This window comes from Sphaerodactylus townsendi, linkage group LG16 (genome assembly GCF_021028975.2).
Source record: "Sphaerodactylus townsendi isolate TG3544 linkage group LG16, MPM_Stown_v2.3, whole genome shotgun sequence".
In the NCBI taxonomy this organism is placed as follows: domain Eukaryota; kingdom Metazoa; phylum Chordata; class Lepidosauria; order Squamata; family Sphaerodactylidae; genus Sphaerodactylus; species Sphaerodactylus townsendi.
This window is the reverse complement of record NC_059440.1, coordinates 1,407,899-1,426,914: the sequence shown is the minus strand read 5'-3', so window position 1 is coordinate 1,426,914 and position 19,016 is coordinate 1,407,899. Positions and strand designations below refer to the sequence as shown.

The 19,016-nt window shown below is 77.7% G+C and overlaps 3 protein-coding genes across 3 annotated transcripts in view; 2 read left to right on the top strand and 1 right to left on the bottom strand.

The window, feature by feature from the left end:
• SGSM2 (small G protein signaling modulator 2) overlaps positions 1-2,456 on the top strand; it is a 131,580-nt gene extending 129,124 nt beyond the window's left edge. Inside the window, exon 21 of the mRNA XM_048519335.1 lies at positions 367-2,456. Within this exon, the coding sequence (XP_048375292.1) occupies positions 367-455 (89 nt within the window). The 3' untranslated portion in view covers positions 456-2,456. The remainder of the gene's footprint in view (positions 1-366) is intronic.
• The window catches only part of NLK (nemo like kinase), a 543,928-nt gene that overhangs the window by 392,793 nt on the left and 132,119 nt on the right, over positions 1-19,016 (top strand). The window lies entirely within an intron of this gene.
• The window catches only part of MNT (MAX network transcriptional repressor), a 57,114-nt gene continuing 43,212 nt past the window's right edge, over positions 5,115-19,016 (bottom strand). Inside the window, exon 7 of the mRNA XM_048518844.1 lies at positions 5,115-6,784. Coding sequence (XP_048374801.1) covers positions 5,921-6,784 — 864 coding nt within the window. The 3' untranslated portion in view covers positions 5,115-5,920. The remainder of the gene's footprint in view (positions 6,785-19,016) is intronic.

Below are 19,016 nucleotides of genomic sequence, written 5' to 3'. Positions count from 1 at the left end.
CTGCACCTTTAAGGCAGTGCAACTCCATGCCCCCTGCTTAGCGGGGCTGACTTAGTGGCGGCAGCGCAGGAGCCAATCAAGCAGGGCTCTGTGTGTGTGCCAGTGCCTTCTCGGGTGCAGGCTGGCTACGGGGGGGGGGGGGGGGGCTTCTTCCGGAAGGGTGTGGGGGTGATTTTGTGCCCCCCCACATGATCAAATGAGTGGCACCCGGGGACACGTGAGCCCACGTGTCCCTGTGGCAGATACGCCCTGCTCTTTTTCTTTTCCAAGTTTGTGGTAGAGGCAAGATCTGAAGTGGCGGCTCTACACTCAACTAGTTGTTCTAGAAAGCTTGATCGTCTCCCTCTCCCTTTTTTGCTTGTACAGAAATGGCAGAACATCACAATGCCCAGGAAATCCTGCAAATAGCTCGGGACTTAGTCTGCAGAGTTCAAACGCTCATTGAGAACAAGTGAGCCTGGCTGCTGCGAGGCAGGAGAGCTGAGGGGGGTCACTCCAAAGCCTTTCTTGGACTATTGAAAGGGAAAGCTGCGAGGGGGGCGGAGCGTCCGGGCCCTGCCCCTCCATCTGGCATTCCAACAGCATCTTCCACGTAATGTACTAAATATTCCAGAGATTTCAAGAGACTTTTAAATAACAGATTTTTTCCTCCACTATGAGATGAATTGTAATGTCTTAGTCCACATTCCAGATTTGTATTTCGGAGCCCAAATTATTCATTCAGTTCATTGAATTTCTCCAGCTTCAGGAAGCATCTACTGGCACCCAACCATTACTTGTGGGGGTGTGGAGAAGAAAAATGGTTTCTTCTGGGTACCTTTTGCTGTGCTGTCGTTTTGCAAAACAGTCTTGTCTGTCCGTTATTCCACCTCTGATGTGTGAACATTTTAGCCCGCCTTTGGTTTACCACGTCCAGTTCCTGCCTTGGGAGAGGAGGGACTTCCTGCTGAAGGTGTGAGCAAGAATTCTTTCAGAACTGTGCAAGTATTACAGCTTGTGAGAGTGGGAGGTAATCCAGAAGGAAAAAAGGTTTGCAGGAGAAGCAGCGCCGTCGTCTGGCTTCAGGGCTCCGATATCTTAGGAGAAATGGAAGCCCTGGGAATTTCCCCAAACTTTTCTGCACAATCATGAGGGCTAAAACTATTTTATTATTTTAAAGATGAGGAACAACAACAAAAAGGTTGTTGTGGAAGGGAGCTGCAAACTCTTATATCTGATTTCATGATCACTTCTCAGTGGCCCCTGGGAAATCTTGCATCTGGATCCCTCTGTGTCCAGTGGAATTTTGGGTGTGTGGGTGTGTGGGTGTGTTTTAATTAATCTATTTATTTTTGGAATGCATGGAAGGCTTCTTCCGAATGCCCTCATCTTTGTACTTCTGGCATGCCAGCTGGTTCTCAACTCCCCCGTTATTTGAGGTTTTTCCCCACTTGTGCCAAGTCTGCATCCCAACAGTTCTGCCAGCCCCCAGCCCGCCCAGGGAGAGAAATGTGCGCTATGATGCTGTGTCTCATTTTCATGCAGTTGACAGGTGAGGTCTTAAAATCTTGGGATCCCAACTCCGGAGGGATCCCTGTTTGATTGTTTTTTAAAAAAACCCAACAAGCAAATATTTGCACACAACACAGCTAGCAGTGATAGATTGTACAGTTTGTGAGTTGACTATAGACATTGAAGGGACTGGGTCTCAGTAATGCCCCAGTACATCTTCAAGTAAGCCTCATGTCCAGGCAAGGATGCATTCATAAAAGCTAATCAGCATTTGTACAGTTGCTTCCCTAATCTGTTCAGGGATAGCTATTGACTACATATTGAATATTGAAAACCCTACACGAGCGACCAGCTTCCAGATATATTCTGGCTTCGAAAATCTGCAAAGCTTTCTCTTGCTGCAAAAATATTCAATATTTAGACAATGGCTATCCCTATACAGATTAAGGAAGCAACTGTACAAGTGCTGATTAGCTTTTATGAATGCATCCTTGCCTGGACGTGAGACTAACTCGAAGATGTACTGGGGGATTACTGAGACCCAATCCCTTCAATGTCTATACTGTAGATTTAGTCAACTCACAAATAGTATCACTGTTAGCCACATTGTGTGCAAATATTTGCTTGGTTGGTTATTCTTGTTGCAACCCCCCCCCCCCCCCCCCCGTATTGTATACACTAACAACCCCCCCCCCCCAGAACACTGCACTACATATTGGGAGAATGTATTATACGACACTTTACTATGTGAAAAAACCCTCCACAAAGAATTTATCTGTGCAGATTTTGTTGTACCTGTTCCTCTAACCGCCTGCCTAATTGTATTTTATGAATCTTGTGTATTGCCTTATTTATTTATTTATTTATTTATTTATGGTCAGGGACAGAATATTTTTCTTCACGGCTCAAGAGTTTATCTTTGCAGTGCAATGTACTGATTAAAAATATAAATATATATATATGTATATATTGTCAAGGCTTTTCCCATTGTGTAAAACTTGTTGTTTCTGAGCTGCTTGGGAACCTGCAGATCTCCCTGGCTTCAAGCGCAGACTCAGGAAGCAGCCCGAACAGCCACCCAATTTGGGCCAGGCAAACGCCCCGCCTCCCCCCAAGACTTTGTGCTCAGGTGACCTCTGCTAAGCTGGTCTCCTCCCGAAGGCTAACGGCCTCCAGTGGGATCTGGAGTTCTCCCAGAATTGCAGTCGATCTCCAGCTGCAGAAATCAGTTCCCTTGGAGCTTTAGAAGAAAACCATAGAATCTAGAAAAAACAGAAGTCCTAGAGCAGGGGTAGGGAACTTGCGGCTCTCCTGATGTTCAGGAACTACAATTCCCATCAGCCCCTACCATGCTGACAGATGGGAATTGTAGTTCCTGAAAATCTGGAGAGCCGCAGGTTCCCTACCCCTGTCCTAGAGTATCACCACACTCCCAGAGTCGGCTCTCTCCACTCCCCCGGCAATGCCCCCCAAATCTCCAGGGATTTCCCAAGTCAGAATGGGCAACTCTGCTCCAAGCTGCCCGTGGGGGCTCCCCGAGAGCCCCGAGTCCCACGTGGGAAGGGTCAGTCCGACCAACAGCCTGGCATTTGTGTTCCAGCTGTGAGCAACGCAGAGCAGTGATCAAGCGAGGGCCTGAATTGGGGCCTGCTGTGGGGACAGTCAGAGGTTGCTGGTGAGGGGGGCCTCTTTGCTACTCTAATGCCCGGGGCTGGGCAGGAGGCTGCTGCTTTGATCAGTCTGACAGCCCTACACCGCAGGGAATCTTTTCCTTCTCTTACTGGGCAGATTGTAAGAATGGTGGAAGTGAACTATCAGATTCTTTTAATTCTCACCTTCCTCTAAATGGCTCAAGGTGATGGTGCATTCCCGCCCCCCTCTCCTGCTTTATCCTCACACCCCCTCCCCCCCATGTGAAGGAACTTAGGCTGATGCATCAGGAATGAGGCCAGGGCAGGTGACCCAAGGGCTCTCCCGAGCAGCTCCTTCCTGCAGCTGATTCTGGCCTCTACCACTAGGTGGCAGACTATGCACACTGCAAGGGGAAGAGGGAACCCCTTTCCTACTCCATGCTCCGCAGGTGGGCAGGACCAGTTTCTCTCCCCCCCCCCCCCCGCCCCAGCAAGGGCCGTGGGGGAAGCAGGGGCTGAGTGGGAGAGGACCGCAGTCAAGATGGAGAGAGCAGGACTGGGCAAAAGCCAGGAGATGCATTTGCAGATCTTTCTGCTGGTCTATCACTGTTCGTGGCGAAGCGTCAGACTCCCTGGCCTGATCTCAAACATCAGTCTTATCTTGCCCAGATTGACTTACAGCGGGCCATTTCATGCGCAGGCATGTCAGGGTTGTTACATGCGCTTTATGCTGACAAGGCTTTCTTCACACCTGTCCATATGTTCACTAACAGAAAAACACACTTCCTGCACCTAATGAGGCGGATGCGAATTATGCAAGATGATGGCTTGCGCGTGAATCATGTTTGTTGCACCAGAGTAAAGTAGCTACTCCCTCAGCTTTTAGAGAGCCAAGCAGCTCCAGGCATAGCTGAATTGGGTGTGTGTGTGTGGGGGGGGGGGGTCAACACTTGCAGAGGTGATGGCACAAGAAGCAGATGAATGTTTGAAGCAGGCCTGGGTGGCACACGGAGGATCATCGGGGATCACACGCTCGCCCCACTTCCTCAGCCCCTCGCTGGCAGGTGGCGAATGCAGATTTGCCAAGCAAGCCCCCAAGGCCTGGTCCCATGAAGGTGCCTGAAAACTTTAAAAATCAGTTTTCCTTCAGGAGCCAAAGTAGGCTTAAGAGCCCGTGTAAAGGGGGCGTCGATAGGCCTGACTGTCAGGATTTAAGTCCACCCCCACTGCAAGAGTTCTGAACACTTTGGAGGGGCCCCAGTCAGCGGCTTTTTGTCAGAAGACACAGGGCACACGTCATCCTCCAGGACAGGCACCGTCCCTGGCAGAATCATCTCCAGCTCCCTCACGTTCGCCGGGATCTTTTGGAGAAGCGCACAGAAATATTCCCTGAAAAATCTGAAATGGAGCATGTGGGGCAGGATGTTGCGAGTCCAAAATACTCCGTGTTTATTTATTTACCTACCTCTCGTTTTGTAGCCATTTTCTCCCTAGAGCAGATGCAAATTCCTACAAAGAAGGGGAGGGGCAGAGTGAGGCTGGCAAGCTATTTTCTTGATGCTTCAACAATACACCCCCCCCCCCCCCCCCGGGGCACACGATACACCTGGCAGCCCTCTCTGAAGCATGTGTCTCTAAGCCCATTTCCATGAAAGGAAATACATGTTCTCACAAAAATTATTAAAGGACATTATATACATCAATGCTTCTTATTTTCCCGTCTTCCTAGTGATGTGAGCTTCTGGCCAGGTGACCATCAGTGTCTGATCTGGTGGCCCAGCCCGTTGCTCAAGGTAGGTTCTGGAGCAGGGCGGGAAGGGGGGGGGGGAGGCGGTAGAGAGACCCATCAAGGGCCCAGGACTCAAGAGCAATTTCAACATGTAAAAGCTGGAAAAAAGAACAAAAGTTGAAAGCAGCAAACAGGAAAGAGTACAATGAAGAGATTTGGGAACTCAAATACAAAATTAAAAAAAGCCCAGCTGGGAGCAACTGTGTTTTTTTTCTCCTTTTATTAGACAGAGGATTTTTTTAAAATGCCAAAATAAGTCACAGTGACTATAGATGGTTTACTGAAATGCAAATATACTGAACGGAAATACCGTCACATGTTATGCTCCTGTTTGTTTCACTATGGTTTTACCCTGGTCCACCAAACCATCTGTCTTTGAAGATGCTGATTTTAAAAGGATGCTCTGTCGTCTCAGTCCGAAGGAAAAGTGTTTAATATTTCTGCAAAGAATCCACCTGTATCAATGGCCTTCATTGATAACCATATTTATATATATATGTAGCTATAGGCAGGTAGATATATATATAAATATATATTTATATATATTTATATTCTTTTATGATTTTATTCTTTTTCTTACTCTATGCAAAGTCTCAATAAAGAGATCAGCTGTTTTATTAAAAAAATTCTACAAAGAAGCAACACATCAAAAAAAAGGGTGGGGGGTGGAAAAAATTTAAAAGTCTTAAGAACATTATTATAAGTTGTATCTTCTTGATTACATGTAAAAAGGGGGGAGTATTAATCACTATGAAGGACCATTAAACGTTTTCTCTGATCGGAGGGGGTTCAAGTGCAGAGCTGAGCCAATTTCTCAGCTGTCGGGTTGCTTAGGAGGGCGGGGGAGGGGGGGTTGGGGTTCTTTTAATGTTGCCAGTGCTCCACCCTGCTCCATCTTCCACACGGTTCTCACGGCCGAGTGTTCCTGCGCTTGGGGTGGTTCTCTTCCTCTGGAACAGGGATGCACTTGGAATGTACGGAGTTTCATCAGGAGCTCCACGCGACTCTCTCAAGCCAGCTTCAACGTGCTTACGGGGAAAGAAGGCATGGTGACCATAGTTACCGGGTTCAAGACCGTCTGCCCAACCAACTGTGGATGATGGACCACTTGGGCTCCTACGGCAGGTTTGGCCACAACCGCTGGCTGGCCGAGGCTTGTGGTTCCGTTCACTTGCTGGTGAGAAATGGTGTGAGCGATGTGGCTGACCACGGGTTGGCCGACAGCCACAGGTTGTGGGTAAATGGGGAGCTGCTGGCCCAGGTGGGCCATGTGGTTGAGGGTCGCCGGATGCACAGTGATGTGGCCGATGGGCTGAGCTGTGGTGGTCAGCTGGACCGGGCTGGAGGTGGACGGTGCAATATGCGCAATGTGCTTGGGCTGGGGGCCCTGAATGACGTGGTTGACAGTCTGGATGACAGAGGCGTGGGTGGTGGCCGTGTGCGCAATAACAGTCGATTGCACCGCGGAGGCAGCCACCAGGTGAGTCTGTGCGGGGACGATGGCCTGGGGCTGGACTAGTGCTTGAGGCTGGAGGGGGGGCTGCGTGTGGGGCGGGGTATGCTTCTGGGGCAGAGGCAGCACCGATGGGTGGTAGGTAGCGGCGTTTGGAGGCAGAGGGTTCAAGAGCTCGGGGTGCTGGCGATGGGTGAGCTTCGGCAAGGAATTCACCGGCCGGTCATCTTCCATGTCCTCGTCTATGTTGTCTTCGCCCTCTGGGGGAGGGGAGAGGGGAGGGGGGAAAGAGGGACAAAGAAAGAACAGGTCAGTGGAACAGAGGTCTGACCAAGACAGCCTTCCCATCACGTCTCCTCCCTGCAAGCTGCTGTCTGGGCTGCAGCACCAAGATGGAACACGCCGTCGTTTCCAAAATATCTATGCACAAGGAAAACTAGCACGACAGTAGGGTCTTCTCTAAATAATTCTCACTTTCTGCTTGCAGGGAGCTGCCTCCAGGCAGCCCCCTTGTCTTCTCCTCTCCTTTCCAAACCCTCCCTCCCTCCCTCCCTCCCCCCCCCCCCCCCCCCCATCCTCCCCTCCCCCCCCCCCCCTTCCACCCCCAGCCCCCCCCTCCCCCCGCCCCCCCCCCCCCCCCCCCCCCCCCCCCCCCCCCCCCCCCATCCCCCCTCCCCCCCAGTCCCCCCACCCCCCCCCACCCCACCCCACCCACCCCCCCCCGCCCCCCGCCCCCCCCCCCCACCCCCCCCCCCCCCCACCCCCCCCCCCCCCAACCCCCCCCGCCCCGCACCCCCCCCCCCCCCCACCCCCCCCCCCCCCCACCCCCCCCCCCCCCCACCCCCCCCCCCCCCCACCCCCCCCCCCCCCCACCCCCCCCCCCCCCCACCCCCCCCCCCCCCCACCCCCCCCCCCCCCCACCCCCCCCCCCCCCCACCCCCCCCCCCCCCCACCCCCCCCCCCCCCCACCCCCCCCCCCCCCCACCCCCCCCCCCCCCCACCCCCCCCCCCCCCCACCCCCCCCCCCCCCCACCCCCCCCCCCCCCCACCCCCCCCCCCCCCCACCCCCCCCCCCCCCCACCCCCCCCCCCCCCCACCCCCCCCCCCCCCCACCCCCCCCCCCCCCCACCCCCCCCCCCCCCCACCCCCCCCCCCCCCCACCCCCCCCCCCCCCCACCCCCCCCCCCCCCCACCCCCCCCCCCCCCCACCCCCCCCCCCCCCCACCCCCCCCCCCCCCCACCCCCCCCCCCCCCCACCCCCCCCCCCCCCCACCCCCCCCCCCCCCCACCCCCCCCCCCCCCCACCCCCCCCCCCCCCCACCCCCCCCCCCCCCCACCCCCCCCCCCCCCCACCCCCCCCCCCCCCCACCCCCCCCCCCCCCCACCCCCCCCCCCCCCCACCCCCCCCCCCCCCCACCCCCCCCCCCCCCCACCCCCCCCCCCCCCCACCCCCCCCCCCCCCCACCCCCCCCCCCCCCCACCCCCCCCCCCCCCCACCCCCCCCCCCCCCCACCCCCCCCCCCCCCCACCCCCCCCCCCCCCCACCCCCCCCCCCCCCCACCCCCCCCCCCCCCCACCCCCCCCCCCCCCCACCCCCCCCCCCCCCCACCCCCCCCCCCCCCCACCCCCCCCCCCCCCCACCCCCCCCCCCCCCCACCCCCCCCCCCCCCCACCCCCCCCCCCCCCCACCCCCCCCCCCCCCCACCCCCCCCCCCCCCCACCCCCCCCCCCCCCCACCCCCCCCCCCCCCCACCCCCCCCCCCCCCCACCCCCCCCCCCCCCCACCCCCCCCCCCCCCCACCCCCCCCCCCCCCCACCCCCCCCCCCCCCCACCCCCCCCCCCCCCCACCCCCCCCCCCCCCCACCCCCCCCCCCCCCCACCCCCCCCCCCCCCCACCCCCCCCCCCCCCCACCCCCCCCCCCCCCCACCCCCCCCCCCCCCCACCCCCCCCCCCCCCCACCCCCCCCCCCCCCCACCCCCCCCCCCCCCCACCCCCCCCCCCCCCCACCCCCCCCCCCCCCCACCCCCCCCCCCCCCCACCCCCCCCCCCCCCCACCCCCCCCCCCCCCCACCCCCCCCCCCCCCCACCCCCCCCCCCCCCCACCCCCCCCCCCCCCCACCCCCCCCCCCCCCCACCCCCCCCCCCCCCCACCCCCCCCCCCCCCCACCCCCCCCCCCCCCCACCCCCCCCCCCCCCCACCCCCCCCCCCCCCCACCCCCCCCCCCCCCCACCCCCCCCCCCCCCCACCCCCCCCCCCCCCCACCCCCCCCCCCCCCCACCCCCCCCCCCCCCCACCCCCCCCCCCCCCCACCCCCCCCCCCCCCCACCCCCCCCCCCCCCCACCCCCCCCCCCCCCCACCCCCCCCCCCCCCCACCCCCCCCCCCCCCCACCCCCCCCCCCCCCCACCCCCCCCCCCCCCCACCCCCCCCCCCCCCCACCCCCCCCCCCCCCCACCCCCCCCCCCCCCCACCCCCCCCCCCCCCCACCCCCCCCCCCCCCCACCCCCCCCCCCCCCCACCCCCCCCCCCCCCCACCCCCCCCCCCCCCCACCCCCCCCCCCCCCCACCCCCCCCCCCCCCCACCCCCCCCCCCCCCCACCCCCCCCCCCCCCCACCCCCCCCCCCCCCCACCCCCCCCCCCCCCCACCCCCCCCCCCCCCCACCCCCCCCCCCCCCCACCCCCCCCCCCCCCCACCCCCCCCCCCCCCCACCCCCCCCCCCCCCCACCCCCCCCCCCCCCCACCCCCCCCCCCCCCCACCCCCCCCCCCCCCCACCCCCCCCCCCCCCCACCCCCCCCCCCCCCCACCCCCCCCCCCCCCCACCCCCCCCCCCCCCCACCCCCCCCCCCCCCCACCCCCCCCCCCCCCCACCCCCCCCCCCCCCCACCCCCCCCCCCCCCCACCCCCCCCCCCCCCCACCCCCCCCCCCCCCCACCCCCCCCCCCCCCCACCCCCCCCCCCCCCCACCCCCCCCCCCCCCCACCCCCCCCCCCCCCCACCCCCCCCCCCCCCCACCCCCCCCCCCCCCCACCCCCCCCCCCCCCCACCCCCCCCCCCCCCCACCCCCCCCCCCCCCCACCCCCCCCCCCCCCCACCCCCCCCCCCCCCCACCCCCCCCCCCCCCCACCCCCCCCCCCCCCCACCCCCCCCCCCCCCCACCCCCCCCCCCCCCCACCCCCCCCCCCCCCCACCCCCCCCCCCCCCCACCCCCCCCCCCCCCCACCCCCCCCCCCCCCCACCCCCCCCCCCCCCCACCCCCCCCCCCCCCCACCCCCCCCCCCCCCCACCCCCCCCCCCCCCCACCCCCCCCCCCCCCCACCCCCCCCCCCCCCCACCCCCCCCCCCCCCCACCCCCCCCCCCCCCCACCCCCCCCCCCCCCCACCCCCCCCCCCCCCCACCCCCCCCCCCCCCCACCCCCCCCCCCCCCCACCCCCCCCCCCCCCCACCCCCCCCCCCCCCCACCCCCCCCCCCCCCCACCCCCCCCCCCCCCCACCCCCCCCCCCCCCCACCCCCCCCCCCCCCCACCCCCCCCCCCCCCCACCCCCCCCCCCCCCCACCCCCCCCCCCCCCCACCCCCCCCCCCCCCCACCCCCCCCCCCCCCCACCCCCCCCCCCCCCCACCCCCCCCCCCCCCCACCCCCCCCCCCCCCCACCCCCCCCCCCCCCCACCCCCCCCCCCCCCCACCCCCCCCCCCCCCCACCCCCCCCCCCCCCCACCCCCCCCCCCCCCCACCCCCCCCCCCCCCCACCCCCCCCCCCCCCCACCCCCCCCCCCCCCCACCCCCCCCCCCCCCCACCCCCCCCCCCCCCCACCCCCCCCCCCCCCCACCCCCCCCCCCCCCCACCCCCCCCCCCCCCCACCCCCCCCCCCCCCCACCCCCCCCCCCCCCCACCCCCCCCCCCCCCCACCCCCCCCCCCCCCCACCCCCCCCCCCCCCCACCCCCCCCCCCCCCCACCCCCCCCCCCCCCCACCCCCCCCCCCCCCCACCCCCCCCCCCCCCCACCCCCCCCCCCCCCCACCCCCCCCCCCCCCCACCCCCCCCCCCCCCCACCCCCCCCCCCCCCCACCCCCCCCCCCCCCCACCCCCCCCCCCCCCCACCCCCCCCCCCCCCCACCCCCCCCCCCCCCCACCCCCCCCCCCCCCCACCCCCCCCCCCCCCCACCCCCCCCCCCCCCCACCCCCCCCCCCCCCCACCCCCCCCCCCCCCCACCCCCCCCCCCCCCCACCCCCCCCCCCCCCCACCCCCCCCCCCCCCCACCCCCCCCCCCCCCCACCCCCCCCCCCCCCCACCCCCCCCCCCCCCCACCCCCCCCCCCCCCCACCCCCCCCCCCCCCCACCCCCCCCCCCCCCCACCCCCCCCCCCCCCCACCCCCCCCCCCCCCCACCCCCCCCCCCCCCCACCCCCCCCCCCCCCCACCCCCCCCCCCCCCCACCCCCCCCCCCCCCCACCCCCCCCCCCCCCCACCCCCCCCCCCCCCCACCCCCCCCCCCCCCCACCCCCCCCCCCCCCCACCCCCCCCCCCCCCCACCCCCCCCCCCCCCCACCCCCCCCCCCCCCCACCCCCCCCCCCCCCCACCCCCCCCCCCCCCCACCCCCCCCCCCCCCCACCCCCCCCCCCCCCCACCCCCCCCCCCCCCCACCCCCCCCCCCCCCCACCCCCCCCCCCCCCCACCCCCCCCCCCCCCCACCCCCCCCCCCCCCCACCCCCCCCCCCCCCCACCCCCCCCCCCCCCCACCCCCCCCCCCCCCCACCCCCCCCCCCCCCCACCCCCCCCCCCCCCCACCCCCCCCCCCCCCCACCCCCCCCCCCCCCCACCCCCCCCCCCCCCCACCCCCCCCCCCCCCCACCCCCCCCCCCCCCCACCCCCCCCCCCCCCCACCCCCCCCCCCCCCCACCCCCCCCCCCCCCCACCCCCCCCCCCCCCCACCCCCCCCCCCCCCCACCCCCCCCCCCCCCCACCCCCCCCCCCCCCCACCCCCCCCCCCCCCCACCCCCCCCCCCCCCCACCCCCCCCCCCCCCCACCCCCCCCCCCCCCCACCCCCCCCCCCCCCCACCCCCCCCCCCCCCCACCCCCCCCCCCCCCCACCCCCCCCCCCCCCCACCCCCCCCCCCCCCCACCCCCCCCCCCCCCCACCCCCCCCCCCCCCCACCCCCCCCCCCCCCCACCCCCCCCCCCCCCCACCCCCCCCCCCCCCCACCCCCCCCCCCCCCCACCCCCCCCCCCCCCCACCCCCCCCCCCCCCCACCCCCCCCCCCCCCCACCCCCCCCCCCCCCCACCCCCCCCCCCCCCCACCCCCCCCCCCCCCCACCCCCCCCCCCCCCCACCCCCCCCCCCCCCCACCCCCCCCCCCCCCCACCCCCCCCCCCCCCCACCCCCCCCCCCCCCCACCCCCCCCCCCCCCCACCCCCCCCCCCCCCCACCCCCCCCCCCCCCCACCCCCCCCCCCCCCCACCCCCCCCCCCCCCCACCCCCCCCCCCCCCCACCCCCCCCCCCCCCCACCCCCCCCCCCCCCCACCCCCCCCCCCCCCCACCCCCCCCCCCCCCCACCCCCCCCCCCCCCCACCCCCCCCCCCCCCCACCCCCCCCCCCCCCCACCCCCCCCCCCCCCCACCCCCCCCCCCCCCCACCCCCCCCCCCCCCCACCCCCCCCCCCCCCCACCCCCCCCCCCCCCCACCCCCCCCCCCCCCCACCCCCCCCCCCCCCCACCCCCCCCCCCCCCCACCCCCCCCCCCCCCCACCCCCCCCCCCCCCCACCCCCCCCCCCCCCCACCCCCCCCCCCCCCCACCCCCCCCCCCCCCCACCCCCCCCCCCCCCCACCCCCCCCCCCCCCCACCCCCCCCCCCCCCCACCCCCCCCCCCCCCCACCCCCCCCCCCCCCCACCCCCCCCCCCCCCCACCCCCCCCCCCCCCCACCCCCCCCCCCCCCCACCCCCCCCCCCCCCCACCCCCCCCCCCCCCCACCCCCCCCCCCCCCCACCCCCCCCCCCCCCCACCCCCCCCCCCCCCCACCCCCCCCCCCCCCCACCCCCCCCCCCCCCCACCCCCCCCCCCCCCCACCCCCCCCCCCCCCCACCCCCCCCCCCCCCCACCCCCCCCCCCCCCCACCCCCCCCCCCCCCCACCCCCCCCCCCCCCCACCCCCCCCCCCCCCCACCCCCCCCCCCCCCCACCCCCCCCCCCCCCCACCCCCCCCCCCCCCCACCCCCCCCCCCCCCCACCCCCCCCCCCCCCCACCCCCCCCCCCCCCCACCCCCCCCCCCCCCCACCCCCCCCCCCCCCCACCCCCCCCCCCCCCCACCCCCCCCCCCCCCCACCCCCCCCCCCCCCCACCCCCCCCCCCCCCCACCCCCCCCCCCCCCCACCCCCCCCCCCCCCCACCCCCCCCCCCCCCCACCCCCCCCCCCCCCCACCCCCCCCCCCCCCCACCCCCCCCCCCCCCCACCCCCCCCCCCCCCCACCCCCCCCCCCCCCCACCCCCCCCCCCCCCCACCCCCCCCCCCCCCCACCCCCCCCCCCCCCCACCCCCCCCCCCCCCCACCCCCCCCCCCCCCCACCCCCCCCCCCCCCCACCCCCCCCCCCCCCCACCCCCCCCCCCCCCCACCCCCCCCCCCCCCCACCCCCCCCCCCCCCCACCCCCCCCCCCCCCCACCCCCCCCCCCCCCCACCCCCCCCCCCCCCCACCCCCCCCCCCCCCCACCCCCCCCCCCCCCCACCCCCCCCCCCCCCCACCCCCCCCCCCCCCCACCCCCCCCCCCCCCCACCCCCCCCCCCCCCCACCCCCCCCCCCCCCCACCCCCCCCCCCCCCCACCCCCCCCCCCCCCCACCCCCCCCCCCCCCCACCCCCCCCCCCCCCCACCCCCCCCCCCCCCCACCCCCCCCCCCCCCCACCCCCCCCCCCCCCCACCCCCCCCCCCCCCCACCCCCCCCCCCCCCCACCCCCCCCCCCCCCCACCCCCCCCCCCCCCCACCCCCCCCCCCCCCCACCCCCCCCCCCCCCCACCCCCCCCCCCCCCCACCCCCCCCCCCCCCCACCCCCCCCCCCCCCCACCCCCCCCCCCCCCCACCCCCCCCCCCCCCCACCCCCCCCCCCCCCCACCCCCCCCCCCCCCCACCCCCCCCCCCCCCCACCCCCCCCCCCCCCCACCCCCCCCCCCCCCCACCCCCCCCCCCCCCCACCCCCCCCCCCCCCCACCCCCCCCCCCCCCCACCCCCCCCCCCCCCCACCCCCCCCCCCCCCCACCCCCCCCCCCCCCCACCCCCCCCCCCCCCCACCCCCCCCCCCCCCCACCCCCCCCCCCCCCCACCCCCCCCCCCCCCCACCCCCCCCCCCCCCCACCCCCCCCCCCCCCCACCCCCCCCCCCCCCCACCCCCCCCCCCCCCCACCCCCCCCCCCCCCCACCCCCCCCCCCCCCCACCCCCCCCCCCCCCCACCCCCCCCCCCCCCCACCCCCCCCCCCCCCCACCCCCCCCCCCCCCCACCCCCCCCCCCCCCCACCCCCCCCCCCCCCCACCCCCCCCCCCCCCCACCCCCCCCCCCCCCCACCCCCCCCCCCCCCCACCCCCCCCCCCCCCCACCCCCCCCCCCCCCCACCCCCCCCCCCCCCCACCCCCCCCCCCCCCCACCCCCCCCCCCCCCCACCCCCCCCCCCCCCCACCCCCCCCCCCCCCCACCCCCCCCCCCCCCCACCCCCCCCCCCCCCCACCCCCCCCCCCCCCCACCCCCCCCCCCCCCCACCCCCCCCCCCCCCCACCCCCCCCCCCCCCCACCCCCCCCCCCCCCCACCCCCCCCCCCCCCCACCCCCCCCCCCCCCCACCCCCCCCCCCCCCCACCCCCCCCCCCCCCCACCCCCCCCCCCCCCCACCCCCCCCCCCCCCCACCCCCCCCCCCCCCCACCCCCCCCCCCCCCCACCCCCCCCCCCCCCCACCCCCCCCCCCCCCCACCCCCCCCCCCCCCCACCCCCCCCCCCCCCCACCCCCCCCCCCCCCCACCCCCCCCCCCCCCCACCCCCCCCCCCCCCCACCCCCCCCCCCCCCCACCCCCCCCCCCCCCCACCCCCCCCCCCCCCCACCCCCCCCCCCCCCCACCCCCCCCCCCCCCCACCCCCCCCCCCCCCCACCCCCCCCCCCCCCCACCCCCCCCCCCCCCCACCCCCCCCCCCCCCCACCCCCCCCCCCCCCCACCCCCCCCCCCCCCCACCCCCCCCCCCCCCCACCCCCCCCCCCCCCCACCCCCCCCCCCCCCCACCCCCCCCCCCCCCCACCCCCCCCCCCCCCCACCCCCCCCCCCCCCCACCCCCCCCCCCCCCCACCCCCCCCCCCCCCCACCCCCCCCCCCCCCCACCCCCCCCCCCCCCCACCCCCCCCCCCCCCCACCCCCCCCCCCCCCCACCCCCCCCCCCCCCCACCCCCCCCCCCCCCCACCCCCCCCCCCCCCCACCCCCCCCCCCCCCCACCCCCCCCCCCCCCCACCCCCCCCCCCCCCCACCCCCCCCCCCCCCCACCCCCCCCCCCCCCCACCCCCCCCCCCCCCCACCCCCCCCCCCCCCCACCCCCCCCCCCCCCCACCCCCCCCCCCCCCCACCCCCCCCCCCCCCCACCCCCCCCCCCCCCCACCCCCCCCCCCCCCCACCCCCCCCCCCCCCCACCCCCCCCCCCCCCCACCCCCCCCCCCCCCCACCCCCCCCCCCCCCCACCCCCCCCCCCCCCCACCCCCCCCCCCCCCCACCCCCCCCCCCCCCCACCCCCCCCCCCCCCCACCCCCCCCCCCCCCCACCCCCCCCCCCCCCCACCCCCCCCCCCCCCCACCCCCCCCCCCCCCCACCCCCCCCCCCCCCCACCCCCCCCCCCCCCCACCCCCCCCCCCCCCCACCCCCCCCCCCCCCCACCCCCCCCCCCCCCCACCCCCCCCCCCCCCCACCCCCCCCCCCCCCCACCCCCCCCCCCCCCCACCCCCCCCCCCCCCCACCCCCCCCCCCCCCCACCCCCCCCCCCCCCCACCCCCCCCCCCCCCCACCCCCCCCCCCCCCCACCCCCCCCCCCCCCCACCCCCCCCCCCCCCCACCCCCCCCCCCCCCCACCCCCCCCCCCCCCCACCCCCCCCCCCCCCCACCCCCCCCCCCCCCCACCCCCCCCCCCCCCCACCCCCCCCCCCCCCCACCCCCCCCCCCCCCCACCCCCCCCCCCCCCCACCCCCCCCCCCCCCCACCCCCCCCCCCCCCCACCCCCCCCCCCCCCCACCCCCCCCCCCCCCCACCCCCCCCCCCCCCCACCCCCCCCCCCCCCCACCCCCCCCCCCCCCCACCCCCCCCCCCCCCCACCCCCCCCCCCCCCCACCCCCCCCCCCCCCCACCCCCCCCCCCCCCCACCCCCCCCCCCCCCCACCCCCCCCCCCCCCCACCCCCCCCCCCCCCCACCCCCCCCCCCCCCCACCCCCCCCCCCCCCCACCCCCCCCCCCCCCCACCCCCCCCCCCCCCCACCCCCCCCCCCCCCCACCCCCCCCCCCCCCCACCCCCCCCCCCCCCCACCCCCCCCCCCCCCCACCCCCCCCCCCCCCCACCCCCCCCCCCCCCCACCCCCCCCCCCCCCCACCCCCCCCCCCCCCCACCCCCCCCCCCCCCCACCCCCCCCCCCCCCCACCCCCCCCCCCCCCCACCCCCCCCCCCCCCCACCCCCCCCCCCCCCCACCCCCCCCCCCCCCCACCCCCCCCCCCCCCCACCCCCCCCCCCCCCCACCCCCCCCCCCCCCCACCCCCCCCCCCCCCCACCCCCCCCCCCCCCCACCCCCCCCCCCCCCCACCCCCCCCCCCCCCCACCCCCCCCCCCCCCCACCCCCCCCCCCCCCCACCCCCCCCCCCCCCCACCCCCCCCCCCCCCCACCCCCCCCCCCCCCCACCCCCCCCCCCCCCCACCCCCCCCCCCCCCCACCCCCCCCCCCCCCCACCCCCCCCCCCCCCCACCCCCCCCCCCCCCCACCCCCCCCCCCCCCCACCCCCCCCCCCCCCCACCCCCCCCCCCCCCCACCCCCCCCCCCCCCCACCCCCCCCCCCCCCCACCCCCCCCCCCCCCCACCCCCCCCCCCCCCCACCCCCCCCCCCCCCCACCCCCCCCCCCCCCCACCCCCCCCCCCCCCCACCCCCCCCCCCCCCCACCCCCCCCCCCCCCCACCCCCCCCCCCCCCCACCCCCCCCCCCCCCCACCCCCCCCCCCCCCCACCCCCCCCCCCCCCCACCCCCCCCCCCCCCCACCCCCCCCCCCCCCCACCCCCCCCCCCCCCCACCCCCCCCCCCCCCCACCCCCCCCCCCCCCCACCCCCCCCCCCCCCCACCCCCCCCCCCCCCCACCCCCCCCCCCCCCCACCCCCCCCCCCCCCCACCCCCCCCCCCCCCCACCCCCCCCCCCCCCCACCCCCCCCCCCCCCCACCCCCCCCCCCCCCCACCCCCCCCCCCCCCCACCCCCCCCCCCCCCCACCCCCCCCCCCCCCCACCCCCCCCCCCCCCCACCCCCCCCCCCCCCCACCCCCCCCCCCCCCCACCCCCCCCCCCCCCCACCCCCCCCCCCCCCCACCCCCCCCCCCCCCCACCCCCCCCCCCCCCCACCCCCCCCCCCCCCCACCCCCCCCCCCCCCCACCCCCCCCCCCCCCCACCCCCCCCCCCCCCCACCCCCCCCCCCCCCCACCCCCCCCCCCCCCCACCCCCCCCCCCCCCCACCCCCCCCCCCCCCCACCCCCCCCCCCCCCCACCCCCCCCCCCCCCCACCCCCCCCCCCCCCCACCCCCCCCCCCCCCCACCCCCCCCCCCCCCCACCCCCCCCCCCCCCCACCCCCCCCCCCCCCCACCCCCCCCCCCCCCCACCCCCCCCCCCCCCCACCCCCCCCCCCCCCCACCCCCCCCCCCCCCCACCCCCCCCCCCCCCCACCCCCCCCCCCCCCCACCCCCCCCCCCCCCCACCCCCCCCCCCCCCCACCCCCCCCCCCCCCCACCCCCCCCCCCCCCCACCCCCCCCCCCCCCCACCCCCCCCCCCCCCCACCCCCCCCCCCCCCCACCCCCCCCCCCCCCCACCCCCCCCCCCCCCCACCCCCCCCCCCCCCCACCCCCCCCCCCCCCCACCCCCCCCCCCCCCCACCCCCCCCCCCCCCCACCCCCCCCCCCCCCCACCCCCCCCCCCCCCCACCCCCCCCCCCCCCCACCCCCCCCCCCCCCCACCCCCCCCCCCCCCCACCCCCCCCCCCCCCCACCCCCCCCCCCCCCCACCCCCCCCCCCCCCCACCCCCCCCCCCCCCCACCCCCCCCCCCCCCCACCCCCCCCCCCCCCCACCCCCCCCCCCCCCCACCCCCCCCCCCCCCCACCCCCCCCCCCCCCCACCCCCCCCCCCCCCCACCCCCCCCCCCCCCCACCCCCCCCCCCCCCCACCCCCCCCCCCCCCCACCCCCCCCCCCCCCCACCCCCCCCCCCCCCCACCCCCCCCCCCCCCCACCCCCCCCCCCCCCCACCCCCCCCCCCCCCCACCCCCCCCCCCCCCCACCCCCCCCCCCCCCCACCCCCCCCCCCCCCCACCCCCCCCCCCCCCCACCCCCCCCCCCCCCCACCCCCCCCCCCCCCCACCCCCCCCCCCCCCCACCCCCCCCCCCCCCCACCCCCCCCCCCCCCCACCCCCCCCCCCCCCCACCCCCCCCCCCCCCCACCCCCCCCCCCCCCCACCCCCCCCCCCCCCCACCCCCCCCCCCCCCCACCCCCCCCCCCCCCCACCCCCCCCCCCCCCCACCCCCCCCCCCCCCCACCCCCCCCCCCCCCCACCCCCCCCCCCCCCCACCCCCCCCCCCCCCCACCCCCCCCCCCCCCCACCCCCCCCCCCCCCCACCCCCCCCCCCCCCCACCCCCCCCCCCCCCCACCCCCCCCCCCCCCCACCCCCCCCCCCCCCCACCCCCCCCCCCCCCCACCCCCCCCCCCCCCCACCCCCCCCCCCCCCCACCCCCCCCCCCCCCCACCCCCCCCCCCCCCCACCCCCCCCCCCCCCCACCCCCCCCCCCCCCCACCCCCCCCCCCCCCCACCCCCCCCCCCCCCCACCCCCCCCCCCCCCCACCCCCCCCCCCCCCCACCCCCCCCCCCCCCCACCCCCCCCCCCCCCCACCCCCCCCCCCCCCCACCCCCCCCCCCCCCCACCCCCCCCCCCCCCCACCCCCCCCCCCCCCCACCCCCCCCCCCCCCCACCCCCCCCCCCCCCCACCCCCCCCCCCCCCCACCCCCCCCCCCCCCCACCCCCCCCCCCCCCCACCCCCCCCCCCCCCCACCCCCCCCCCCCCCCACCCCCCCCCCCCCCCACCCCCCCCCCCCCCCACCCCCCCCCCCCCCCACCCCCCCCCCCCCCCACCCCCCCCCCCCCCCACCCCCCCCCCCCCCCACCCCCCCCCCCCCCCACCCCCCCCCCCCCCCACCCCCCCCCCCCCCCACCCCCCCCCCCCCCCACCCCCCCCCCCCCCCACCCCCCCCCCCCCCCACCCCCCCCCCCCCCCACCCCCCCCCCCCCCCACCCCCCCCCCCCCCCACCCCCCCCCCCCCCCACCCCCCCCCCCCCCCACCCCCCCCCCCCCCCACCCCCCCCCCCCCCCACCCCCCCCCCCCCCCACCCC